Source organism: Emericellopsis atlantica (genome assembly GCF_019669845.1).
Source record: "Emericellopsis atlantica unplaced genomic scaffold F5Z01scaffold_7, whole genome shotgun sequence".
Lineage (NCBI taxonomy): Eukaryota > Fungi > Ascomycota > Sordariomycetes > Hypocreales > Bionectriaceae > Emericellopsis > Emericellopsis atlantica.
In genome coordinates this window covers 159,076-184,189 of record NW_025764709.1, presented here as the reverse complement: position 1 = coordinate 184,189, position 25,114 = coordinate 159,076, and the positions used below count along the sequence as shown (strand labels likewise).

Here is a 25,114-nt window from a genome sequence, read left to right as displayed (position 1 = left end):
CCTGATCAGGCCTTGGATCGCTGTGGCGGACACTGTGATTGCGGTGACCGCACAATGCTGTCAACGCGACGTCCAGTCGCCTCCTTGCTGGCAGAAACTTGTTGGCCCAGCAGGCAGCGAGGACATGAGCTGGTGGGAGGACTGGAGCTGATGAGAGAACCCACGCGCAATCTCGCACGAGCGCAGCGCAAACGTCGGTGAAGAGCCAGAAAAACCGTGCGCGTCCGAATGACTTCTCCATCGAGTGGGTATGTCTCTCCTTTATATCGTTTGCCAGCGTATAATGAGCGTGCCTCGTCGCTCTAGCTGGGTACAGTTCCAGGCCAACTCCACGGAGACCAGACCGGCATTCCCATCGCAACGAGGACTAATAATAAGCTCGACCAACCCCTGGAGCGTCGCAGCGAACCCTGCGCTTCGATGGAGCCTCGAGGCGCAGGCGACCCGCCATCCCGTCTGGACCGGTCGCTCCCCGCCCCGGCAGCGGAGCGACCCCATCCATTACGATCTCGTGATGGTGAGAAATTCCCCCACGCTCGCTCCAGTCGCTCGCGCTTCACCCAGACGGGCAATCCGCCGCTAGAGCGCATCAGGGAAGCCGGACAAGCCCATTCTTCAATCCCCATGGCCAGCCCGCCTGGGCATGCCTGGGCATCGTGAACGTCTGGAAGCCGGTCTGTTCTCAGAGGGAAAGCCGATCAGTTTGTTCCAAGCGACAGACAGACAGACAGACTGACGGACTGAGGAGACATCGTGGGCTCGTCCCGTCTCGCTCTCCTTTATTAAGGGGGGCTCGCTGCTCTGCTCTGCTCTCTTGCTTCCCCCTCATCTTCCTTCACACCATCTCTCCAGACACTTGCGCCCCCTCACGCAACCTTACTACATACCTACTGTACTTTCCACTACTACCCATCGATCTTATAAGGGACCTCTCCTCCGTCAATCAACTCTCCCTCCTCTCCTCTGCTCACAATGGGTTCCATGCCGCAATCCACCACCATGCAGGCAGTACGCTACCACGGCCAGCGCGACGTCCGCCTCGAGACCATTGACCGGCCAGACCTGCGCCCGGGCTCCGTCCGCATCGCCCCCAAGTTCTGCGGCATCTGCGGCACCGACGTCCACGAGTTCCTCGGCGGCAACAACCTCATTCCCAAGCCCGGCAAGCCCCACCCCATCACCGGCGAGACATCGCCCCTCACCCTCGGCCACGAGTTCTCCGGTATCGTCGAGGAGGTCGCCGACGACGTGACGACCGTCAAGAAGGGCGACCGCGTCTGTGTCCAGCCCATCATCTACGACGGCGACTGCCGCTCCTGCAAGCGCGGCCTCGTCAACTGCTGCGACCAGAATGGCTTCGTCGGCCTCAGCGGCTGGGGCGGTGGCCTGTGTGAGTCCACCGTCGTCCCCTCGTCCTGCGTCAAGCTCCTGCCCGACAACGTGCCCCTCGAGGTCGGCGCCCTCGTCGAGCCTCTGTCTGTCGGCTGGCACTCTATCAAAATGTCCCCTTACAAGGATGGCGACTCGGCCTTTGTCATTGGCGGTGGACCCATTGGTCTGGCTGTCGTCCAGGCCCTCGTCGGCCGTGGCTGCAAGAACATCATCGTCAGCGAGGTCTCTGGCAAGAGGAGAGCCTTTGCCACCCAGTTTGGCGCACACCACGTCCTCGACCCGCTCTCGCAAGACGTCGTCGAGGAGGTCCTCAAGTTGACGGACGGCCAGGGCGCTGACGTCGGCTTTGACGCCGCTGGCTCGCAGTACGCCATCGACACAGCCTTTGAGGCCCTCAGCGCGCGCGCCACGCTCGTCAACATTGCCGTCTGGGAGAAGAGGGCGCAGCTGAACATGAACGAGCTCGTCTTCCGCGAGAGGTCGTACCTGGGCGTGTGAGTATCCTTCTGCAGAAACTCATGAAAATTGTTTACTGACTACTTTTTCACAGTGCCACCTTTGCGCTCGGCGACTTTGAAGAGGTCATCCAGACCATCTCCGACGGCAAGATGGAGCCTTCTGGCATGATCACAAAGACTATCAAGCTGGGCGAGATTGTGGACGAGGGCTTCATGTCGCTCGTCAACGACAAGGACAACCACGTCAAGATCCTCGTCGACGTCGAGGCCAGCCTGGCGGCGACGGCGCACTAATAATTTTAATCATTCCGTGCCCCGGCACGGTGTCATGATAATGGATGGGGTCTTCACACCAGCGAGCGTTGCTTGTCTAGTTGCTACAGGCGCACGGCGTTGCCACAGGGTGGCACATTGTCTACTTGGTTACCGGAAAATACTTAATACAATACTTAATTCTTCACATTGTTGACTCGTGTCTGTCTAATCCCGCTGTGGCCTTCTTCTGTGACCTGTCACTCTCAGTTCCGCTAATCCCGCGATATCCAGCACCGTTTGCGGGGGTCCATTCTGGGGTAGCTTAACCTAAAGTTTGACCCGCTGGTATTATTAGTGAGAGTCCAGAACTTGAACCTTCTTACGCCCATCTTCCCCTCAGTGACGCACACTTCCTCTCACATACTTACTTCATCTAACTGACATTCAGCGTCATGTCTTCCATACGTCTCGGCACAGCGTCACCCGCCACGCAGGCCACCACGGCCGAGACCCTCCAGCTGGTCGATCGTCTCGCCACACGCGCGGCCTCCAACCACATTGACATCCTCCTCCTCCCGGAAGCTTTCCTAGGCGGCTACCCCCGCGGTAGTGACTTTGGCTCCGTCGTCGGCTCACGCTCCGCCCAGGGCAGAGAGGCCTACGCCAAGTACTTCCAAGCTGCCGTCAACTTGGGCGATGTCGTAGGTGATGGCGGTGCGGGCGCGGGCGATCGCTGGGTGAAGCGACAGCTCCAGGTGCCCGAGGGCGAGGAGTATCGCGGCGACGGGACGAGGGAGAAACTCGAGAGGATCGCGTGTGAGACGGGTGTCTTTCTCGTGACTGGACTCGTGGAGAGGACCGGTGGGAGCCTGTACTGCGCCGTCGTCTACGTGTGTCCGCACAAGGGTGTCATTGGCAAGCGCAGAAAGGTGATGCCAGTATGTATCTTCAATTTCCTCTCAAAGAAAGCATAGCTAACGAGCAGACCGGCACGGAGCGCCTCATCTGGGCTCAGGCCTCGCCCTCCACGCTGCGCGCTGTAAGCACTGTCATCCGCGGCACGCGCATCAACCTTGCCGCCGCCATCTGCTGGGAGTCCTACATGCCGCTTCTTCGCCAGTCGCTGTATAATCAGAACATCAACTTGTATCTTGCCCCGACGGCTGACGCGAGAGACGCGTGGCTGAGCTTGATGCGCTCCATCGGGGTGGAAGGCCGGTGTTTCGTTGTGAGCAGCAACATGGCCGTGCGCGGCGGACAGGACTCTCACGCTTCGACAAACGGACGTCCTGCTTCTGCGGTGCGTGACGGGGGGCGGAGGTTCAGTTGCTCTGCTGATGAACCCGGCATGGATATTGCACTACCCAAGAGTGGTTCGCCCAGCCGCAGTCGGCGGCGCAGAAAGTCGATCTTTGACCCGGACGGCAATGAGATTGTGCTGAGCTGCCCTGTCGACGAGAATGGCGTCGCGACTACGACAACAGCCGCGCCCACCAAGGTCGATGACACGGCGGTCACGGACAAGCCGACCTGGTCCTGCCGAGGGGGCTCGTGCATCGTCGACCCCTTTGGCGAGGTCCTTGCTGGACCGCAGTGGGAGGACGATGAGGGTATGATCTACGCCGATGTCGATTTTCAGAAATGTATCCAGGGCCGCCTCGATCTTGACGCGGGTGGGAGCTACTCCCGGAACGACGTCTTCAAGCTTACCGTGGAAGGACTCGACATGGAACCACTGCCGTATTGAGTGGAAGGGACATTTTTCAGCAGGATGGTAATCAAGACTGTTATATAATTCATTATCCGATACTGTATTCATAAGTCGTAATAGTCTCGCTGCGAATGGCAATGCAACTCCCTGTAATCCTAAGGACGCTCCCATGATGAATGACCCCGTTCGCTATGCCCGTCCCAGACAGAAATGCAACTTCACCCCCTTACTCAGCCTCCTCGTTTGGACGTGGTCGTTGGCACGGGCGCCACCCCTTATCGGCCTCGCGCTCCGACTGGTCGTCCTTCTTCTGTCGTTGCATCGCCGCGCGAGCCAAAATCTCCCTCCGACTCATGCCCGCCTCGTCGTCTCTAACGCCGCCCAGTGTGAACTCGCCTCCCTCCCAACCGCCGTGATCGTCGGGATGTGCCTCCTCTTCCTCCTCCACAGCACCGTTCCTATGGTACACGGAGGTCTCGTCGAGGGTCTGGCCACCATGCTTCCAGTCGGCTGAGGCGACCTCGCGCTCAATCTGATGGCATAGGTCCCAGAAGTTGCGGTCGTGGTCGCTGTGCACATTGTGCGCCAGCTCATGGCAAAGAGTATTCCGGATCACCTTGTAGTCGCGGTACCCGTCGTGCGCATCCGTGCGCAGCCGAAGCTCAATCACCTCACCCTTGTTGCGGTTCAGTCCCAGGATGCGCGACGTGCCCTCATGATTCGACTGCGTGTTGGCCAACGGCTCCATCTCCGTCAGCAAGGCCACGGTGAACTTGTGCTTGGCCATGGTCCGCTTGATCCCCGGGTCGTTCTTCAGCCGCATTAGCAGCATCTGGCTCTTTTCCGGTCTCGGCAGGTTGTTCAGCGGTCGAACCTGCGTAAAGGTATACTGTGACGACTCGGCACTGGGTCTCGTCTTCTTCGGCGCCTTGCTCTTTCGGCGCTGGGCGGCCTTGGCGGCGTTGATCTTGGCCACGCGCGCGCACATGGCCTCCACCGCCATGCTTGTCTTGAGATTCGACCCGATCAGCATGAGCTTCTTGCCAGCCCAGTCGGACAGGGGCTGCTGTGGGTTCTTTGTCTTCCACGTCACCAGCGGTGCGCCCGGCACGATGATCTTCTGGTTCTGCACGGGTATGTCGAGTGATTCCTCGAGAGTGTCGAGCAGCTCTGTGACGACGGCGTCGTGGTCGAATTCATAGTCGTATACTTGTTTGCGGAAGCTGACGTGGATGGTAAATGTGTTGTCGTCGTCCGCCTCGCTGCCCACGTCTGGGGCCCTGTCTTCGGCCATGGGGGTCGCTGCGAAGATGCAGTGTCTCAGTGGCGACGATCCACAAAGCATGCAGCTGAGATAGTGATGTGCGGGTAGAGTGGATGTTGTGATGAGCGTTGTCGATATACGCTTCGAAAGGTTCGAAAACTGAAGCCGAATTAAGGTTCTTGATATTGCGTCAGACCCAGGGTCCGGTCAGACAGCGGGGGAGCGTTCCTGGGCTTATATATGATACAAGGTCCTGAATAATGACGGCTGCCAGGCAGGATGGACGACGACGAATCCTCGCGAAGACTTGCTTTGTAATGCGTCACGACCTGATTCAGGACGGGATTGCCAGCCGCCGACGGCTTTGGCACGGACGCATCAGCCGCAGCCTCAACTGCGCCACTCTAGCCTCAGCTTACACATCACGCTTGCAAGACCGAGTTCGCTGCTCGCAAAGGCAATGGAAATAGTGGCAAGAGCTAGCTCAACGTTATTACTCGGAACATGATTCCGCGTCCATCTGTCATGTACCATCACTTCTCGAAACGCGCGAGACAATCTGGCAATTATCAATAGTAAGCCCATGCCTCTTTCGCTGTACTCCGTACTCCGTATCACACTACTCTACGTCATATCACGTGAATGTCGAAAATACGTACCGTACTACGTACAGCAAGGGATACTGACTGAGGTGTAGCAGCCCCGTAGCCCGCCAACCCACCAATCAGCTGCGAATCGCGTCGTGTCCTTTTTCGAGGTCGCCAAGCAAGCTCCGTAGTCGATCCCTTCGGAGCAGCTAAGAAACATCAACAAGAGGACAGCGACCACCTCGACGATTTCACGACGCCACGTCTTCCCGAATTCAATTGTCGCATCACACTAGCCTCTGTCACGATTTCAACGCCACGAGCGCACGAGTAACGTCAATTCGGGCGCGACGGCCATTACGGAAAAACAAACATCGGAAACCGCTACAACGACGTCACAATGCCCAACGTCTTTCGCCTCGCAGGTCAGACACCGCAACAGGACTTGAGCGACACGTGTACTGATGGGACGCAGCGGATTTCTCCCATCTGGGGAGCATCCTGATTCTGCTGCACAAGATGGTGCAGCTGAACGTGCGTAGCATTGGCTTGCTGGCGTGGGATTAGGCTAACAAGGGCAGAGCTGTTCTGGCATCTCCTTCAAATCGCAAGCCCTATATCTCTTTGTCTACGTGACGAGATATCTTGGTAGGAGCCTTCCATACGCCACACTCGAGAGCGTCTGCTGACTTGGTAGATCTCTTCTACACTAACAGCATCTACAACCTCATCTTCAAGATCCTCTTCATCGGCGCCCAGGGCTACATCATCTACCTCATGACCAACGCATACAAGCCAACCAACGACCCCAACGTGGACACCTTCAAAGTCCAATACCTCCTTGGAGGCGCCCTCGTCATGGCCATTCTATTCCCCTACAAATACACTTTTGCAGAGATCTCCTGGGCCTTCTCCATCTGGCTCGAGGCCGTGGCCATCCTGCCCCAGCTCTTTATGCTCCAGCGCACCGGCGAGGCCGAGACCATCACCACGCACTATCTCTTCGCTCTCGGCAGCTACCGCGCGCTGTACATTCCCAACTGGATCTACCGCTACTTCACCGAGCCGAACCACAAGCCCGACTGGATCGCCATTATCGCAGGGCTGATCCAGACCGTTCTGTACAGCGATTTCTTCTACGTGTACTATACGCGCGTGCTCAAGGGCAAGAAGTTCAAGCTGCCTGTTTAAGGAGCAAGAATCGAGACGATGGCGAAAGCAGGATACAGCTTCATTGAGGCGTCCGTGTCCGCTTTCCTGCAAAACACACACGGAGGAAACGCCAAACCCAGTCAAGGCAGGCCAAGCCTACTTCGGAGGATGCATCAATACGGCGTTTGGGGAGGTCGAGCCGCAGCGCGGCGTGTTCATGGGCTGCTGCATTGCAGCGTGTATCAAAATGCGAGGGCTAGATACCGGGTGCGCGAAATAGAGACGATTGATCTGCCATAGGACGTAATGCAGTTGTTTCACGGCGCATGGTCATGTTGGTTGATTTGACTGAACCGCCGAGGTGCTGTGCGTGCTGAGGCCATGCTTCAATTTGCAGATCCCACTCGCACACTATTAAGATGACATACGAGACAACTGGCTTCAGTTAATTCAATTGCGATTACCTTCCGGGGCGCATTGAGCTCCGTTGAGACCGAATGCTTGAAGGTAGGCAGTCACGTGATCAATTCCCATCGTAGCGAACGTGAGGCATCGCTGGCTACTGTCCATCAACCACCTCACACATCGCCATCAGCACATCTTCTCAAAATGGCGTCCGAAGCTCCTCCACCAATTGAACAGCAGTCTGTACCTGCGCCAGAGGTCACAGACACCCAGATGAAGACCGAGGAGCCGGCAGCTGAGGAGGACCCCGTTGCACCGGCACCTGACCGCGTGCCTACACGCAAGGACGTCTCGTTGCGCGAACTGCTTCACAGGATCGACGACTATGCGCCCATTGTGAGTCTTGCACCCTCTCCTGCTAAGGCGCGTCAGAATGGCTGACTTGAATCAGATTCCCGACGCTGTCACACACTACTACATGACAAAGGCCGGCCTTCCACCCCCACCGCAGACCGATCCCAAACTCGCCCGTCTGCTCGCCCTGGCGACGCAAAAGTTCATTGCCGACGTCGCCGCCGACGCCTACCAGTACTCGCGCATCCGCGCATCCAACACGAACCAGAACAACCCCATGGGCAACCTCGGCGCGGCCGCTGGCTTCCCCGTGCCGGGTCAACAGGCCGGCGGGGGGCAGCCTGGCGTGGCGCCCGCGGCTGGGAAAGATGGCAAAGGCGCGACGGGATCGGGCGGTGCTCCGCTGGGTATCCAAAGGCCCGGCTACGGCGGTGGCGGCCAGGGCGGGAGCCAAAACCGTACCGTGCTGACGATGGAGGATCTCGGCATGGCTGTTGGCGAGTACGGCGTGAACGTGAAGAGGAGCGAGTTCTACCGCTAGGCTACGTAGGTAGATCGGATGAGAACCACATCCGATGGACATGATTTACTGCACGGCGTTTCGGGGTTACATCTTTCACACATTGGCGTTCCGGTGGAATGTGTCGGACCATGCATGGCATGATTAGAAGCATCGGGCCACTGCGTAGTGGAGATATGCACACAGCGGCAGCAAAAGAATAGCGTCGCCAAAAAAAAACCAAGCAAACAAGATGGATATTCGCCAATGCATTGTCCCCCCGGTGATGATACAACATATGATACACACGAGAACCCCATCATTTGGTGCCCCTCCACCTGTCTCGTTGAATACCTCTTCGCGTCCTACGGCTTGTTAGCGGGAAGCGATAGTGTGTGGTGACGATGCGACATACGGCGAGAACTCTCCGAGCTTGTGTCCAACCATGTCCTCTGTGACCTCTACGCGATTGTAGTCCTTGCCGTTGTGCACCTCAAAGTGCAGACCGACAAAGTTGGGGAGAATCGTCGCGGCGCGGGCCATTGTCCGGACAGCGGGTACCTTGTCTTTGCGAGACGTTGGCCATTTGATCGGGAGACTACATCCTTTTGTTAGTCGGTTCGGTTCGGGGGGTTGATGATCGAGGGCCGTACGGGACGAGATTAGGCCCTGCAGCATGGTTAGCTCAGTTTCTTGCGGGGGAGGCATCAACTACTTGCCCTTCCATGTCGAACGTCGTAGTAGGAGGCTTGTGGGCTTCATTTTGGCGGGCGCAATGTCAGCTCGTAAATTTCTTGGGGAATCGCGACGGGAGTCGTGATGCAGGTTGATGCGATCTCGAGATGCGGCGTGGTGTTGTTCCGCCCCGGCGTGGTGGATGTGGCGCATTACTAAGCGGGCTACTGTCTTCACGAGGACCGCACTGCCTTTTGAGACGTGAAAGAGTGACGTGCTCACCGATGAGCAATCATGTCAGACAACTACGTTCCTCACGAGAGATGATTCTTACGACCCCACGCTTGATTCCTAGGGCGCACAAAGTCCCCGTGTAAAGTCTTGGCCGCCAGCGACAGTTCACATGCACAGACTTGACTCCAGACGGACAAGTCCCATATGGCCTCAATGGTTTGCAATGTTACTCCCAGACGCCACTGCACACGTCTGCAGTGACTTGATTCGATGCTATTTGTTTTCGCCGCCTGATGCCAGTCGTAATCAATACATGCGTCGCCAGACTCCCGTTTCACAAATCGGCCTCACAGTCGAGAGAGATCCTCAAGAGTCGCTCCTCATCTGTCCCCTCTTGGTCGGTGTCTCCGCGTGGTTGCTGTGCACCTTGGTGTCGGAGAACTTTCTCTGTGGCTGTTCGCCCTGCTCACTCGACGACTTGCCTCCCTGGCCAAACGCGCCCTGGAGCTTCTGCGAGATACTCGTACCGCTAGTCTCAATGGTGCCACGCGCTGGGTTGTGGTCCGCGCCTGAGGTTGGGTACGACTTGGAGTGGACTTGGTAGTCCTCAGAGCGGCTTGGTGGGGGCGCCTCGCCTTCGACCTTTGCGTTCTGGGCGTTCGAAGCTGGCGTGGATGCCGGGGGGCGCGAGACGTAACCGGAGTCGACACCCTTGTTGGGCTGGTTTGTGCCGCCAGTGGTTCCATCACTGGAGGCAGCGTTGGTGCCAGATTGGCGCGATGATGAGCTACCATTGCCGCCATTGTTATTGTTACCACCACTGCTCTTGTTGTCGCCGCTCAGGTTCGTGCTCTCCAGGTCATCCTTGGTCCTGCCGCCTGTCGACCGCTCAAACCACCCGCTTCCTGATGCACCACCTTCGCTCGCGCTCATCTCGACAGACCTAGTGTTGGCCTGGCCACCGCCAGGTCCTCCTCCCACACCGCCTGAGGGGAGATCCTCCTTGTTGGCTGTGGTGTTCACGGCGCGTTCCGCATCGCTGGTAGCCTCTTGGATTCCACTGCCGGGCTGTCCAGTCTCGTGGCCGCCAGATGTGGTGTTCTGGCCAATGCCCGTGCCGGAGAGACCTTCCTTGTCGCGCTTTTGGCGGGAGCGTGCAGCTTGGCCTCCCGCCGCGTCGGGCTCAGCAGACTTGGCTGGGGTGCGGTAGTAAAGATAGCTTCCGATGAAGCCAGTCGTCGCGATGGCCGGTATGGTGAGACGGGCCATGTGCTTGGATTGGAAGCGTGGCTTGAGCATGATTGCAACTTCTCGAGAGTGTGAAAATGTGAATTGGTCGTGATTGTAGGGGAAAAGAGTTTCTGGGGAGGTTAGAAAGGTCAATTGTGAACGTGAAACCCCAAGAGAAGCTACCTTCTTGCTGCGGAGGACAGGTCCGGGTTATGATCTCACAGCTTTTCGAGGCGGGTAATCCTTTCCATGACGGCGTTGTTGGGTCTCATCATGACATCAAAGTCAATGACGATGACATGTCGCACAACTAGTGAAGATCCGCGCCAGACTGAGCGCCAGGGGCTGCACTAGCTGTGGCTTCAGGGCAAATGGCCCATTTGATGAAGTGAAATTCCTCCCGGGCGGAGCATTTCCCCGATGTTCAGGGTGGAAGCTGATGGCTCTTGCATGTCATGGTGAAGTTGGTTGTCGCCATCGACGTTTCGACGTGAACGGACAACACTGGCTGGGGGTGATTCTGACTACCCTGCACTGAGCCACCACGTCCCTTTACACACTCAGTGCTGCCTATCGCCAATCCGATTGCTCGATGAACTCGTATTTGAATAGTGAGCAATTTGTTTTACGCTGAAGGCATGTCCTTATAACATTCAGCGTTCGAACAGCTTCTCATACAATTCAAATTGTGACAACACAGTGGCAATCAATGAATGAATGTGGTTAGAAACATCAACTCATCCATCACAAACCGAGCATGCTTGAATTTGATTTCATATTTTATGTGCTTCGCAAATTCCACAATCTGACAATCCCTTCCATACAGAAACAGTATTTCCTCGGCAGTGACGCGTATCCCAAGGCATGTTCGTGCTGACCTCAACGTACCTGGCAGGTCCTCCCCTTACACACACTGACCAACGATCCATCATTGGAGGGTTCCTGCATGATTCACTTGGTATTTTAAGCTTGATTACCGACTGCCGACTAAAGCCCTCACGCCAAGCCGTGTTGGGCAATCAGCTTCTCCGCACATGTGATGCCCGTCACATAGGCCACAGACTGCACGTGGCAGCTGGCCAAGACAGGCACAACACTCATATCCGCAACCCTCAATCCCTCGATACCCTTGAACCTAAAGTCACTGTCCACTGCAGCGTCCTCATCCTCCTTCTTCCCCATCTTGACAGTGCCGGTCATGTGCCAGCTTGAAGAAATCGTCTGACGCCAGTAGGCCAGCAGCTCCTCGTCAGAGTCTCCCGAAGGCCCTGCGAGCATCGCCTTGGTGTCCTTGGCATATGACTCGTGCTTGACGAGCTTGAGAGCTTCACGAAGACTACCAATGGCCACGCGGCGGTCAAACTCTGTGCCCAAGAACTTGGGATCAAACCGGAGAGGCGCATCTGGGTCCGACGACTGCAGCGTGACCTCGCCCCTGGCCTGGGCGTTGGCGTAGAACACCAGGACGCTGGAGCAGTTGAGGCTGTCCGAGGGAAAGTTGGGCATGAACCAGTGGATGGGAAAGTGCGTGATCATCTCGTAGTGAGGCACCGTCTCCTTTTCGAGATACGACCTCTCTGCCGGCGGCAACGCTTGGAATTCCTTGGTCTCGGCCAGCCCGGGGATCTTGAAGTATCCGATGCATCCCCCACAGCCAAATTTGGTCCAAGGACCAGTACCATCGGCCTTCCATTGTGCGAGCGCCTCGTCCATGACTGCCTGGTTCCCGTAGAACTCGGCGCGGTCGGTGTGCCCGTCTTTGCAGGTGTATACCAGAGGGCAGAACATGTGATCGCGCAGGCCTTGACCGATGGTCGGTACGTCCTTGACCACAGGGATGGAGTATTTGGTCAACTGGTCGGACGGGCCTATGCCAGAATGCATGAGAATCTTGGGGTTGTTGAGGGCTCCGGCGGACAAGATGACCTCTTTTGATGCCCAGACTACCCGCTTGTCAGTCACTATATGCCAACGAGATCACTGAACTCACACTTATTGTCTCTGGTTTCTACCCCAACGGCTCTGTTGCCCTCCAATAGGAGCCTTCTGACAGGGGAGCCCGTCAGGATCGTCAAGTTGTCGGGGACGCCTGTCAGAAGATCTTTCGCTGTCGAACGCAGCCCATTGTGGCTCGAGTTGATCATGGCTGCCATGCCGATTGGGTTGCCAGAATTGTGATCTGGGTTCAGCGGAAAGCCCGCCTCTGCAACGGTGTCCAGCATAGGCGCAATGTCCTTTTCCCACTGTTTGGCAAAGCCGACGTGCAGAGGGCCGTTTGTGCCATGATCCTCGGGCTTTGGATCGACGTGCTTCTTCTCGATGCCATCGGGCGTGTCCCCATGGAACGACTCGAGTCTCTTGAATCTTGCCTGCATCTTGCTCCAGGAGAAGGCGTCATCGCCCGTGAGGCGCGCCCACTCTTCATAGTCGTCCCGGGCGCCCACGGTGTAGACGCCAAAGTTGATGGCGCTGCTTCCACCGAGCCCCTTGCCACGCGAGTAGTCAATCTCGCGATCTCCGCATTGCTCTTGCGGGGATGTCTTGTAGCCCCAGTTCATTTCCTCCTTCATGAACGTGATCCATCGCTTCCCGTCAATGCGGAGGTCTCGGTCCGCATTGTCACCGCCCGCCTCCAAGAGCAGAACTGACGGTTTCTGGGGCGCCAGTGCTAGGTTGCGCGCCAGTGCGCAACCCGCAGGACCGGCTGTTGATCGCGGTTAGTTTGGACCTATCGATGAAACTGACTCGTGATGATACGCACCTCCCACAATGATAAAGTCGTACTTCTTCTCGACAGCCATTGCAAACAATGTACATGTAGGTAGTGGTGCAGTCTCCGTTGTCTATGCATGAGCTCCCTCAACCCAAAGGATGCAGGTCTGGCCTCTCTTTTATCCTCGACCCCCTCGTTGCGGGCCTTTTCCGTGGGTGAAGGCTGAAGCTAAAGGATCCCCGTTGACTCCAGCTGCCAGCAGGCGATGCGCGCGGCTCATGCGGCACTAGGCCTCAAAGTGACAAGCTGATGCGCACGTAGGTCGGCGCTATTCGTTACAATGCGCCGATCATATGCACCTTTTCCTGGCGTGGCCCATATCACATAGCCGCTTCCATGAGGGGTTCGAACTTCGAACATTGGCGTGCCATTATTTACTACGTATACCGAAGCTTGCGCTGTTCCATCTTGGACTCTGACTGACCTGCTTGTCACGCACAGGACACGTGAAGTCTGCATGCGTTTCGTTGACTTGCTGTGTTCTCCCCAGTGCATACAAGATACCATGACGGACATGACGAGAGCCTTGGGAAACTGTTTGTTTCGGTTGATGCTGACGGCTGGCCGGCACGTGGCTCGTGCTGCATGCAAGGAACATGCTATATCATGCCGACACTGTAAGACCGAGGGCACAGTTTGCAATAAAGTAATATGGGCATTTCCGTATCCGGCGAAGATTGGAGTAGAAAGTTGTTTTATCATTATTATAAAGAACTGGCTAAGCCAGGAACGCCCGTGTTCGTAGCTTACAAGCGTCTGACCGTCTTACGTGTGACAGCTTAATAAATATAGAAGCTTTTGTGAGGTTTCGGCCCGATCTTTGCCTATCCTTGTCCTTGCGCCCTCTAGATGACAAACCGTGACCTCGATATTACATGCACAGCTTCAATCATGCGCCTTTATTATTAATTGATAACAAACGCCTCAGATAGGCTGGATCCTGATCCTCTTCAACGTGTCAACGGGAGTTTTGCGGGGCCGGCGGCCGCTTGTTGTCAAGGGAGCAGATCGGCGTTATTCGTATACACTAGCCTAGGCCTTGACTCGGATGACTCCCGAAGGTTGTGAGTTTGTCGTGCTGACAGGACCATGTGGGTTTTTACTTTTGTCCTAGCATTCATATTACAACGGCTCCTTGGTCCGCACCACCTGTAAGTCCAGCTTTCCTCGTCCCCTCATCGTCTACTCAAGGAGAGACACGTAGTCTCGCCCCCTATCTAGGATTCTACAAGACATTTTCACGTCAGATGGTCCTCCCGAATGATACGGGTCACCAAACAAGTTCGAAGTTCTCGGTCTGTGCTAGCCTACCAGAGAGACCTTGTGTCAAAAGGCTTTGGAAGTATCGACAAATTTCCAGCCGCCCTTTTCGACGTCTCAACCGAATACGCAGCCCTTCTTCGCTCTCAGGGTGCTTATGTACCCCTGAAAGCTTCATTCTTTTCACAGGGCGGCGACAAGTCAGACGAAGAGGACCTAAAATGCGGCAACTCGTTCTGCTATCTTATTCACGTACCCATCAAAGATCGTGCTAACATCAATATTTATCTTCAGACATCTCACACCAGCTCCGAGCTGGGTAGCTCCGCAGAGAGGCTGAGACCCGTGTATGTCACTGCCACCCATCCTCCATAGCCCGCGTGAGCACGAGTTCGTCAGCCAAATCCAACAACTCCAGCACCAACCGTGGTCGGACGGACCAATCGCCCTCCACATGACCGAGCTCGGCATTGACCATGTCCTTGAGGCGGTCATCCGTGTCGCACAACCCCGGTCTGAATGAGCCCGTCAGCGACGTGCCTGGCCCGGGTATGCCGAGGTCGACCAGCATTTGCTTGAGCAAGTTCCTTGACAACCCGTTGAACATGGCACACTGCGACGCAAAGTTCTGCACGGGGACGTGCGCAAAGGATGTCTCATCAGATGGCGGTGGCATTGGGACCATGAAGTCATCGAGACGCGTATTGAGCGCGGTGTAGGTCCGTTCAAAGTACAGGAGGAGCTGCGAAAGACAGGATGCAACCAGGAACAGCGTTGCGGGGTTTGTGTGATTCTGCTCGTACTCTGGCGGGAGAAACGAGTTCAGCATGGACTGTTTCGCAAGGACCCGTATGATCTGGATGAACGCCTGTAGGGACGACAGCATGGTCTGTATGGCATTTTGTGTGCGCCCATCGAACGTATAAATGATCCCGTAGACATAATCCTCCAACGGGCTGGAGGGACCAAGCGACTCATTTACCGCACGTAGGCGCGAATTCAGAGTGGTCAATGAAGCAAAGGCGTTCTCTGGTTTGGTGAGCGTGCTGGTTTGGAGGGCGGTGTCGGGCATTCGAGGGCCGGAGGGTACGTTGATGAACGTAATGGTCGGAGTGTCAATGACACAATCGTTGCCCAACCAGTCGAAGCCATTCGACATCCACAGTGGCAGAGGGCCTGGCGAGCGTGAGCGTACGATGGCGGCGCGTGTTGGTCGGCCGATGCGTCGCGTGGAGCCGGTGGTGCAGGGTAGCTCAAGTCTCATGCATCGATGGCATGCTGGCGCGGAGGGTTCAGGGCGGACGCAGCGTAGTTTGTGTCGACGACAGGTCTCGCAGGCGGAGCGGTGTTGGTTGGCATGCATGTTTGCTTTTGCCTTTGCTTTACTTCCGTCCGGAACGATGAGTTGCGTTTCCACTGCCACTGCTTCTGGCGTTTGCTTTGGGCAAAGAGGATAACAGAGGGTTGAACTCAGGTTGAGTTCTGCACTGCCAGATGCTTCGCTGCGAGAATCGAGACGACGGAGGCTTTTAGCCCTTCTGGCGATGCTGGCTACATGTACAATGACTTGGGGCTCTGCTCTCGAACGCATGGCTTGATGAGCAGGGCTTCATTCCTGCATTAGCGCCTAGCCTTGCAGGGCTGAAGTGACGCCCATCTCCGTGTCTGACGAATGATTCTTGTGTTGCGCACGTTGTTGATACGCTGCTCGGTGAATCCCAAGCCCGAGCGCTGACAAAAGTACTCCATTGTAAGACTGGATTATCCGATGCCTACGTATATGGACAAGGATGCCCTCATCCTCTTCCCCTGCTCGGTAGTGAGATCCCGCATGCCGCGTATCCGTCCAAGCTTGACGAATGATCGTTGGTGATATCCTTGCTGCTTCACGACTCACGTCTGGCGATGGATCGGGATTCCAGGGGTTGGAGCTGGCTAGTGCACGTATAAATGTTCGAATTTGGCAATTTGTACTCTGTATGCGGCTGGCGCACGCTTACATGCATACGCGTGCATGCATACACAACTACTTCACTAATCATGACCAGCACGCGACAATTATAGCTGTAGAGTTATAGGTACGGACTGTCAAATCTGTGCAAGGGCGTAAATGACAAGGGCCCATGCAGTGAGCTGCAACTGTTGACGAATCCTACGGCTTCAGCCTTCTAAATCTAGAGCCTTGCTACATGTACCTAGCGATTTGTCCACAGGAGCTGCGCGATGATCTATATCGAGATTTGAGCAGTTACAAATCGAGTAGTTCTAAAGGAACTCTGGCTCTAGTGGCAGTGAACGTCTGATTCATCTCTAAAGGTCGATGCTTCGTATGGACTGCCGGTCTGTGACGGGAATCATTGCAACTGGCCCATACTGTCATCGAATTACAGCGGCGCATCAACGTTGGTGCGCAATCTCGATATGATGAAAGATCAAGGTCCCTCTGCATATAGCAAGAATCATTCACAGGCAATGCCTCAATCCAGCACCAAGTGCCGGGCAGGGGATAATGAGCATAATTTTGCTTGATAACGCCGAAGACAATGTGGTCGATTGCGCATAACATAAGAACCTTTTAACCCCCTCATTCGCCACGAAAATCCCATACTCATCCATATTACCATCGAACAGTAAGCTGACGACACATGATTGGGACGAACGTGGTCGTGCGACAGTTGGTATACGGTAGGGTGAAGCATCCAGCACCTTGGCAGCAAGATAGGCGCTTACTACTCGTTAGGAGTTAGGAGTCAATTACGTAGTAGGACTCAAAGCTTTAATTAGTCGTCCCTGGGCATCTTACACCTTACTCTATCGCTGGTACTTGAGGATGTTCAGCTAGTTGATGCTGCGCCGGCTCACCTCTTCACCGAGGCGCCCACCGCACAACTCGAGCCTCACCGTGGACCGAGCCGAAGTGAAGTCCCCTCATTTCCCTCAACCTCTCACTTCTCACTCATCATGCCAATATAGTCCACCGGTCACCGACTCATCCTCGCATCAATGCGCAAATGGGTGACTAGCTCTTTACCACTTTCTGACCTCTTGCTCTTCGATGCGCATTCGGCCTCCCGCATGGATCCGCCCCGTTTGCACCAGCCCAGTCCATATAGCCAACAGCCAGGCGCGGGTGCCCGCGTCCTTACTTCAAGTTGGCGGTCACGTTAGAAAAATTGGCATTCTTCGTGTTCTCAGCGAACTTGGAGTGGAGGCCTGATCCTGCTCTCGCACCCCTCCTCTTCTCCCTCAATCACTCAAGCTGACTTGCGCCCACAATGGAAGTGGTCTGCAAGAACGTCCCCCCGGACTTGGACCGCAATACCCTCCGCAAGGAGCTCACGCCCGTCATCGAAGCGCTCAAGATCGAGGTCTGGGGATGCGAGAAGCCCAAGAAGAGGAACATTGCGTTCATAACATTCCTGGAACCCGCGGACGGTCAACGGTTCCTGGCCAAGCACGGCCAGAAGACCGTCGTCACGAACAAGACTGCCTCCTCCACTGAGCAAGAAAGTTCCTCTACTCAGCCGTCGAAACAGCCGTCCAAACCACGAAACATTCCACGCCTGCGCATCACCAATACCGCCATCTTTGTGGAGAAAAGCAGTCGTCCCATCAACAAGCTCACGTTGGGGCATCTGCAGCATGAGCAGCACCAGCAGCGTCAGCAGGCACGAACTCCCGCGCGAGACCAGTCCGCGTCACAAGCGCTGGAGTTCGACATACACCGTCTCGAGGCCGGTCATAATGCGTTCCGAAAGAGAGCGCTCACTTTCTTCCGAGCAACGTCGGCTCCCGAGGCTCATGTGATGCACGTGCGGATGACGCCCCGTGTACTAACCATCACGCAGCCCCGCGAGTATCGTTTCGAGATTTTCACCAACACTGTGCAGTCGTTCGTGTACAGTGATGTCGATAATTCATGCACACTCGTGCTCTCCGAGCCGCCTAGATGCTTCGCAGCCGTGGGCGAGCCCAACGGTAGAGGGCCAGAGTACGAGCGCAGCGACTGTTGCCCCAGCTGGCATGACCACGGGCGCTATGTCGCTGATTGCTTGGTTTACAAATTCGCAATTTTCCGACTCGATGCAAACAAGCAAGCAATCTCCAACTTGGCGGACTCCATCAGGGACCGCCAATATGTCCCGTTTGTTCAGTATCGAATCACCCAGGAAAATCACCCGGAGTCCTTCGTCCACGACTTTGAGAGCAGCATGAAAAGTTTCAGAGGCAGACTTGACAACTACAACTTAAGACAGGGCGCACTCCCGTTTCCGGTACTCTTCCAAGTCCAGGCCCTTGTCTCCAACAATTATCTTCACCCTTCCGCTGGCTCTCGCCTCCTGGCGGAGATGGACAAGATTGCCAGCGAGGCGAGAGCAGACGGTGCACCATTCCCACTGACAGTGGACGCCATCAAGAAGCTATACCAAGACATTCCCTACGTCACGCCCGAAACCGACCCCAATGAACTCCATATCCCAGCCTTGGCGGAACTCGTTGTTCAGTATGCGTCGACCGCTCGACGAGAGAACCCTACAGAGAGGCACCCCGTGTACGGCACGCCCATTCCAGGCCATCAGGCCTGGATCATGAAGGCCATGATTACTCCGACGCGTATCATCTTCCACGGACCCGAGGCTGAGAGCCAGAACAGGATATTGCGAATGTTCCCGAATCACACAGATTACTTCATTCGATGCTTGTTCGTGGACGAAGACGGGCAGGACATGATGTTCAACCCCAAGGTCTCCAACGAGCCCATCTACCGAAGATGGCGTAAGATTCTCAAGGACGGGTTCCGGGTGGGAGGGCGCCACTACTCCTTCTTTGCCTTCTCGCACTCCTCTCTGCGGTCCCATTCAGTCTGGTTCATGGCCCCGTTCACGGACGACCAGTACATGCCACAGGACTACGACTCCATCATCCGTCTCCTCGGTACATTTGACGACATTCGCGTCCCCGCCAAGTGCGCCGCTCGTATTGGACAGGCCTTCAGCGAGACGCCGTATGCGGTACCCATCTTCAAAGAGAACGTCCTCACTCGGTACATTCCCGACATCAAGTCGCGGGATGGCGTTCGTGTTTTCAGCGACGGCGTCGGCACGATTTCAAAGGGGGCGATGGAGATCTTCTGGAAATACCTGCCCGAGAGCGCAGCCGCTGCGACGTGCTTTCAGATCCGGTACGGCGGCGCAAAGGGCATGCTGTCTCTCGATACCAGATTGCCTGGCAAAGTGATCTGTATTCGAAAAGAGTCGATGCAAAAATTCCAGAGCAATGACTTGAAAGAAGTCGGCATCTGCGATACCGCGTCGAGACCGCTCCGACTCATGCTCAACCGTCAGATGATCAAGATTCTCGAGGACATGGGCACACGGGACCAGTGGTTTATTGATCTGCAAAACAAGGAGCTCCGATTCCTGCGCGCGGTGACGGCGTCTGCTAACAACACGAGCACCTTCCTACGGTATCAGCTGATCGGCACCAACATAAGTTTTCCACAGTTCATCAGGGAACTGCACCATCTCGGCATTGACTATCGACGTGACGTGTTCCTGAGGACGGTCGTGGAGAATGTTGTGCTGAAGGAGCTTCGGCTGCTGAAGCACAAGGCACGCATCCCCGTAGAGCAGGGTGTCACACTGTTTGGGATCATGGATGAGACGGGCTTCCTGAAGGAGGGCGAGATCTACATCACGTTCGACAAGGCAAACCAGATCGCAAATCCACCTAGCAAGGGGTTTGCTCTGGTCACGCGATCGCCAGCGCTGCATCCCGGCGACATCCAGGTGGTGAACATGGTCGAGCCTCCTAGTGACAGCCCATTGCGCAACCTCACCAATTGCGTCGTCTTCAGCCGGAATGGACGCCGCGATCTTCCCAGCCAACTCAGTGGCGGCGATCTGGACGGCGACTTGTACAGCGTCATCTGGGATCCTGCGGCCTTTGTGTCGAAGCAGTTTGAGCCTGCCGACTACCCCCGCATCAGCCCGACCGAGCTGTATCGCAAAGTGACGCGGGACGACATTGCCGACTTTTTCATCAACTTTATGAAGACGGACATTCTAGGCATGATTGCCACGCGCCATCAGATCCTGGCGGACACCAAGGATGAGGGTACCGTGGCCCCTGACTGTCTCAAGTTGGCCGGGCTGCATTCTACGGCGGTGGATTCGTCCAAGACGGGGATACCGGTTGACGTGAAGGATCTGCCCAAGCCTCCCAGGACGAGACCGGATTTCTTGGCGCCTGCGCCGCCACTGAAGCTGTACGACCTCGGACAGGTTGCGCATATTGCTGATGACGAAGGCGTCGATATCGATGGGGGATACAGGCCGCTGTACCACCGATCGGAAAAGATTCTGGGCCGGCTTTACCGCAACGTCGACGAGAACAAGATATGGAGTCATGATATACGTCGCGAGATTGACATGGAGGGGCTCTCGGTCTGGCAACTGCTCTGGGATCACGTCGAGCGTGAAATACTGGCAGAGCACTCGCATCGTCTCTTCTGGACGCGGAGAATCGACCGTGCGTGGGATATTCGAGACATGTAGGTGTCATTCGAGCCACTTGTGATCTGAATTCTTTTACTGACTTCTACGACCGGTATGAAAACGCGATTACCGAGAAGATGTGGGATTTCTCGGAAAACCCACGTTCGCCCATCACCGAGGTCGAGATCTTTTGCGGGTTCATCCTCAACAAGCGAGGCTCACAGACGCGCCGGCAGCGGGACTCGAGTATCAAGCTAAAGGAGGCGATCGACCAGACCATGACCTGGATTGTCAACATGATCCGCAACTCGGGCCCGCCGCAGAGCAAGGAAGCTGGCGAGGACGATGAAGCCCATCACCAGCAGCAATACAAGGAGGAGCATGAGGACAATGTGCTGGAGCTTTGTCTTGCGTGCCTGTATGTGGGCATGAAGAGAGACCCGGAAGCCCGCGGCGAGGAACTGCAGAGTTTTAAGGTTGTCGCGGCGTGCTGTCTCATCAGGGAGATGAAGACCTGGCCGAAGGTACGGAGAGAGTACACGTATGATATCGGTCCTGGGAGGGCGATTGGTGGTGTGGCTTACTACCCGGACCACTTTCAGACGACGCTCCCACTTCGATGAGTGGAATACCAGGTGTGTTTGGCGCGTAAGGGGTTTGGCATGGACAATGGGACCCGAGTAGGGCGAAGCTGAGGCGTCAAGGACATGCGGAGATTTCGGATGCGTTTTGTGATGCCAATTGGGGACATGTTGGACATATTCGCATCTCTTGTTGATATAGAATGTATTTGTCCAGGTAATTAACTTTCCTAACGATCGGGCATCTTGGGAACCTTTGCACACAAGTCCGTACAGCCGCGACAGTAGGTTCTCTGACTCCAGTAAGCGCCCTCCTGATTTCTAATTAACACGGTCCTCATTTACTCATGGTTCTGAAGCACGACTGGGCAGAGTTCAAGTTTGGAGTTGACGTTCTCAGGTGAATGGCTGAACAGTACAGAGTTGGATCTGGCCATCCTCGATACTCGCGTCCAAGCTAGCGACTTGTGTGACACCAGCTTTGGGACACGGGGCTATGCGAGACGCCTCGCATTCACTGACGTCGTGTGATTTGCTATTAGTGGATGAATATATCGTCTGAACATGAACTTTGGGACATTTCAGATGAAAAGATGCCTTGTTATTGAACGGAGCCGCGCAACACAGTTCGACATTGTTGAGTGACAGCTGGTATTGCTCCACTGGCGATGCCAACTTTTATGCTCTGCATCAACTTCTTTCTCTGCACCAACTTTTCTTGGTCGATATCCATCTCAGCACCCTCAAGCTTCAGCCCAACGGACTGTGAACATGGCGCAAAACGCCCCCGAGCGCACACTAGCTCAACTGTTGGCAACAGGCCAACCCTCCGATCTCACGCTATCGTGTCACGGGCACATTTTCGAAGTCCACAAGGCTATCGTATGCTCGCAGTCACCGGTACTGAAGGCGGCGGTCCATGGACCATTTGAGGTGAGAATACAACAAATTATGAATTATCAAAGCTAATCAGCTACGCTACAGGAGGCTCGGACTGGCATCATCAAAGTCGGAGGCTTTCGACCGGAGACTGTGAGGCAAATGGTCGAGTTTCTCTACACCACAGACTACAATTGTATGCCCCAAGACGGGAAATTCTCAATCTATCAACGTTTGACGGCTGACCCGAGCTCTAGTTGAAGACTCCGCCGTCCCGATGAAAGACCTTGACAGCCAGGCAGGCGACAGCGAAATGCCCAACGATGAACTTCACCAAACCGTGCGAGTAAACGCTATTGCAGACTACTACCAGATTCCCGAACTTTCAGACCTCTCCAGAAAGGTCTTTGCAAAACTGTGCAAGCTTGGCCAGACTGAAGCCACTGTACTGAGCGCAATAAAGGAAGCACATGCAACCACCGGCGACGCAGCACTGCACGAGATCATGGCTACTGCGTTGGCACAGAACATACCCCTACTCGCCAGAGAATCACATTACGACACTGGCATTGGACCGACAATTCTTTCCAAGACTTTCGAAAAGATCCAGGCCGCAAAACTCCATGACCAGAAACACATCAGTTGGCTCGAGGCTTCTTTGCAAAAGGAGCGGACTCGGCGGGAGCAACTGGAGGTAAGCCCTGAAAAGAAACGTTTCAAGGACAAAGCCCACGACAGTCTGGAACAGTTGAAGTCATGTTTTCGTTGCAAGGCAACCTTTAATTGCCATTCTGAGGTGATCAGGAGTTTCTCAACGCCGTATCTTGTGATTCGATGCAGAGGATGTCATCGGGTGGCTGAAGCCGGTCTGGACGACAGCACAGGGGTACCGAAACAAGCGATCTATCCGTTCTGATAGGAACCTGGACCACGGGGCTTCTTTCGCGGCATGAGCTTGCCGCAAGTAAGACTCGACGACCCCTTGAAAGCCCTTATTGTTTTGAATACATCATGTAAGGGGGGTCGTCAATGACTGCCATGTGTGCTGAACAAGCAGCCTCAGATATCTAAGGACTTAGGAGTTGGTCTGGTAGTGTGAATTTAATGTATCTCACTATGTATGCTCGATCAGGGTTGACTGTGAGTATGTGTTCACACGGGCTGCCAAGAGGGTCACTCTCTTGTCTGTGTGAAATGCGACGTAGTTTGCTTGAATTTGCTGGCAAACATATACACTTTGCGCCACCATTACCCCGAGGAATTCATCGTTGGAGCAGATTGATTGTTCAGTATGCATGCAGCTCAAATTTCTATAGGATTCCACGGGCTCGAGCCAGTGACTCGAGTTTCAGGGCCAGAGCGAGAGCAAGAAGCGAAGTGGCAGCGAAGTGGCAGCGAAGTCAACAAACAGACATTACCAAATAAAACAAGCCTGTTCTGAAAGGCTTGGGGCTATGACGTAAATTTACAAGCGTTGACAAGAATCTCCCATGTGAAGTGAAACTGAGGTCCGCCGCTATATCGTCTTCAAATCCGATTTCACCTGGATCACCCCACCGCATCTTCACGCATCCTCATGTTTTCCCAACGCATTACACAAACCAACTCGCCCAACTCCTTCTCAAAACCATCATCATGTCCGAAGATGTCGGTGGTCTCAAGCTGGACAAGCTGCTGCTCTCTGGGCAGTACTCTGACCTAACGCTGGTATGCGATGGGCAAGAGTTCAAGGTTCACAGGGCCATCTTGTGCTCAAAGTCTCCAGTATTTGAGGCAGAACTGCATGGCTCTTTCAAAGTATGTCTATACAGGTTGGTAGTTTTGCATGACTGACCATGTGCAGGAGGCTGCGACGGGGGTCATCGAGATCAAAGAGTTTCTACCAGAGACAGTCAAGCAGATGGTGCAATTCCAGTATATGGGAGACTACGAATGCAATACCAAAGGTGAGTGAGAACCCGAAGATGAATATTGCGAGAATAGGAAATAACATTACATGGAAGATGACGCCTCTGTCGACGACCCAGGTGAACAGTGGGCGGCAAGCGACAGTGTGCGCCAGCACGTGCGCGTGAACTCAATAGCAGATTACTACAATCTGCCCACGCTTCTTTCTCTCTCAAGAGAGAACGTCTCGATCCATCTTGGCCTCAACGGCATTGACAGGTCATTGCTCGGCGTACTAAGAGAGGCGGAAGCGACGAGCGGCGATGCGCTGTTACACGAGTCCATAGCCACAATTGCGGCGGGACATATCCGATACCTCTACAAGAAAGAAGACCTTGTGACAGAGCTGGCTGGCTTATGTACTGGCGCCGGTGTGAAGCTGGTCTGTGCTCTGTTTTCGATCCTGGGCAGGCGAGAAGCTGAGTTACGCAACCTCAAGCAAGAGATCGGCAGGCAGCCAAATGGATCCGAGAGTGAGTGTCGCGAACTTCGTCGTGAGAAAGCTGCCCTTGAAAAAACGATTGAGTCAATGCAGGATTGTCATCGGTTGCTTGCTGAGCAACGGGAGTGCCGGAATGTCAATTGTGATGCGCAATTCCAGTGCTACATTGAAGCGACAGGTAGGGACCCGTCTTATATCGTCAGATGTGCAAGATGTAACTGCAAACATTCGCCCGCTTCTTAGATGACATTTCCTGGACTGGATGCGTTCAACTAGCATCGCTGGCCGTTGGGATACACGGGCGTCTGAGCATGTAGGATAGGCGGGTTCTGCTCCAGGACGGGTGTTGGTCAGTCAACTGGGCGGTTGCATCAGGAAGTATTTACGAATTTCAAACCAACAATGCGAGGGGGGGGGGGGGGGGGGGGGGGGGGGGGGGGGGGCGGGGGGGGGGGCGGCGGGGGCGGGGGGGGGGGGGGCCGCCGCCCCACCCCCAGCCCCCCCCCCCCCACCCCCCCC

General features: G+C 55.4%; 13 protein-coding genes across 13 annotated transcripts in view; 7 read left to right on the top strand and 6 right to left on the bottom strand.

Moving 5' to 3' along the window:
• Positions 1 to 972: 972 nt before the first annotated feature.
• On the top strand, positions 973 to 2,144 carry F5Z01DRAFT_634559 (chaperonin 10-like protein; the record flags this gene model as incomplete). The annotated part of the gene is made up of 2 exons (XM_046262070.1): positions 973 to 1,886; positions 1,943 to 2,144. The coding sequence occupies 2 exons, from the start codon at positions 973 to 975 to the stop codon at positions 2,142 to 2,144; spliced, it is 1,116 nt and encodes a 371-aa protein (XP_046120156.1).
• Positions 2,145 to 2,304: 160 nt separating this feature from the next.
• F5Z01DRAFT_649522 (carbon-nitrogen hydrolase) lies at positions 2,305 to 3,876 on the top strand. The gene is made up of 2 exons (XM_046263100.1): positions 2,305 to 3,043; positions 3,091 to 3,876. The coding sequence occupies exons 1-2, from the start codon at positions 2,558 to 2,560 to the stop codon at positions 3,850 to 3,852; spliced, it is 1,248 nt and encodes a 415-aa protein (XP_046120155.1). The 5' UTR covers positions 2,305 to 2,557; the 3' UTR covers positions 3,853 to 3,876.
• F5Z01DRAFT_649521 (WLM domain-containing protein) lies at positions 3,877 to 5,363 on the bottom strand. The gene has a single exon (XM_046263099.1). The coding sequence runs from the start codon at positions 5,159 to 5,161 to the stop codon at positions 4,043 to 4,045; it is 1,119 nt and encodes a 372-aa protein (XP_046120154.1). The 5' UTR covers positions 5,162 to 5,363; the 3' UTR covers positions 3,877 to 4,042.
• A 474-nt stretch (positions 5,364 to 5,837) lies between these two features.
• On the top strand, positions 5,838 to 7,134 carry F5Z01DRAFT_500259 (putative HDEL sequence binding protein). Its single transcript, XM_046260276.1, has 4 exons — positions 5,838 to 6,092; positions 6,143 to 6,201; positions 6,249 to 6,315; positions 6,365 to 7,134. Exons 1-4 carry the CDS (start codon positions 6,068 to 6,070, stop codon positions 6,856 to 6,858), a joined length of 645 nt encoding a protein of 214 aa, XP_046120153.1. The 5' UTR covers positions 5,838 to 6,067; the 3' UTR covers positions 6,859 to 7,134.
• On the top strand, positions 7,135 to 8,540 carry F5Z01DRAFT_499487 (transcription initiation factor TFIID 23-30kDa subunit-domain-containing protein). The gene is made up of 2 exons (XM_046260275.1): positions 7,135 to 7,620; positions 7,676 to 8,540. Exons 1-2 carry the CDS (start codon positions 7,429 to 7,431, stop codon positions 8,117 to 8,119), a joined length of 636 nt encoding a protein of 211 aa, XP_046120152.1. The 5' UTR covers positions 7,135 to 7,428; the 3' UTR covers positions 8,120 to 8,540.
• F5Z01DRAFT_672222 (uncharacterized protein) lies at positions 8,397 to 8,839 on the bottom strand (the record flags this gene model as incomplete). Its single annotated transcript, XM_046264790.1, has 4 exons — positions 8,397 to 8,442; positions 8,493 to 8,675; positions 8,731 to 8,746; positions 8,812 to 8,839. 4 exons carry the CDS (start codon positions 8,837 to 8,839, stop codon positions 8,397 to 8,399), a joined length of 273 nt encoding a protein of 90 aa, XP_046120151.1.
• A 513-nt stretch (positions 8,840 to 9,352) lies between these two features.
• Positions 9,353 to 10,285, bottom strand: F5Z01DRAFT_672221 (uncharacterized protein; the record flags this gene model as incomplete). The annotated part of the gene is made up of 1 exon (XM_046264789.1): positions 9,353 to 10,285. One exon carries the CDS (start codon positions 10,283 to 10,285, stop codon positions 9,353 to 9,355), a length of 933 nt encoding a protein of 310 aa, XP_046120150.1.
• A 689-nt stretch (positions 10,286 to 10,974) lies between these two features.
• On the bottom strand, positions 10,975 to 13,261 carry F5Z01DRAFT_649499 (uncharacterized protein). The gene is made up of 3 exons (XM_046263098.1): positions 12,978 to 13,261; positions 12,207 to 12,920; positions 10,975 to 12,159 (listed from the first exon to the last, which is right to left on the bottom strand). Exons 1-3 carry the CDS (start codon positions 13,015 to 13,017, stop codon positions 11,213 to 11,215), a joined length of 1,701 nt encoding a protein of 566 aa, XP_046120149.1. The 5' UTR covers positions 13,018 to 13,261; the 3' UTR covers positions 10,975 to 11,212.
• An 877-nt stretch (positions 13,262 to 14,138) lies between these two features.
• On the bottom strand, positions 14,139 to 16,167 carry F5Z01DRAFT_649497 (uncharacterized protein). The gene has a single exon (XM_046263097.1). It carries the CDS (start codon positions 15,838 to 15,840, stop codon positions 14,602 to 14,604), a length of 1,239 nt encoding a protein of 412 aa, XP_046120148.1. The 5' UTR covers positions 15,841 to 16,167; the 3' UTR covers positions 14,139 to 14,601.
• Positions 16,168 to 17,190: 1,023 nt separating this feature from the next.
• Positions 17,191 to 21,615, top strand: F5Z01DRAFT_649494 (RNA dependent RNA polymerase-domain-containing protein). The gene is made up of 2 exons (XM_046263096.1): positions 17,191 to 20,802; positions 20,859 to 21,615. Exons 1-2 carry the CDS (start codon positions 17,525 to 17,527, stop codon positions 21,367 to 21,369), a joined length of 3,789 nt encoding a protein of 1,262 aa, XP_046120147.1. The 5' UTR covers positions 17,191 to 17,524; the 3' UTR covers positions 21,370 to 21,615.
• A 417-nt stretch (positions 21,616 to 22,032) lies between these two features.
• F5Z01DRAFT_734917 (uncharacterized protein) lies at positions 22,033 to 23,281 on the top strand. Its single transcript, XM_046266763.1, has 3 exons — positions 22,033 to 22,260; positions 22,312 to 22,402; positions 22,470 to 23,281. The coding sequence occupies exons 1-3, from the start codon at positions 22,099 to 22,101 to the stop codon at positions 23,120 to 23,122; spliced, it is 906 nt and encodes a 301-aa protein (XP_046120146.1). The 5' UTR covers positions 22,033 to 22,098; the 3' UTR covers positions 23,123 to 23,281.
• Positions 23,282 to 23,752: 471 nt separating this feature from the next.
• On the top strand, positions 23,753 to 24,995 carry F5Z01DRAFT_649491 (BTB/POZ protein). Its single transcript, XM_046263095.1, has 3 exons — positions 23,753 to 24,003; positions 24,050 to 24,152; positions 24,210 to 24,995. Exons 1-3 carry the CDS (start codon positions 23,842 to 23,844, stop codon positions 24,836 to 24,838), a joined length of 894 nt encoding a protein of 297 aa, XP_046120145.1. The 5' UTR covers positions 23,753 to 23,841; the 3' UTR covers positions 24,839 to 24,995.
• F5Z01DRAFT_734915 (efflux pump antibiotic resistance protein) overlaps positions 24,868 to 25,114 on the bottom strand; it is a gene marked incomplete at its 3' end in the record, with an annotated part of 1,396 nt that continues 1,149 nt past the window's right edge. Inside the window, exon 3 of the mRNA XM_046266762.1 lies at positions 24,868 to 24,924. Within this exon, the coding sequence (XP_046120144.1) occupies positions 24,868 to 24,924 (57 nt within the window). The remainder of the gene's footprint in view (positions 24,925 to 25,114) is intronic.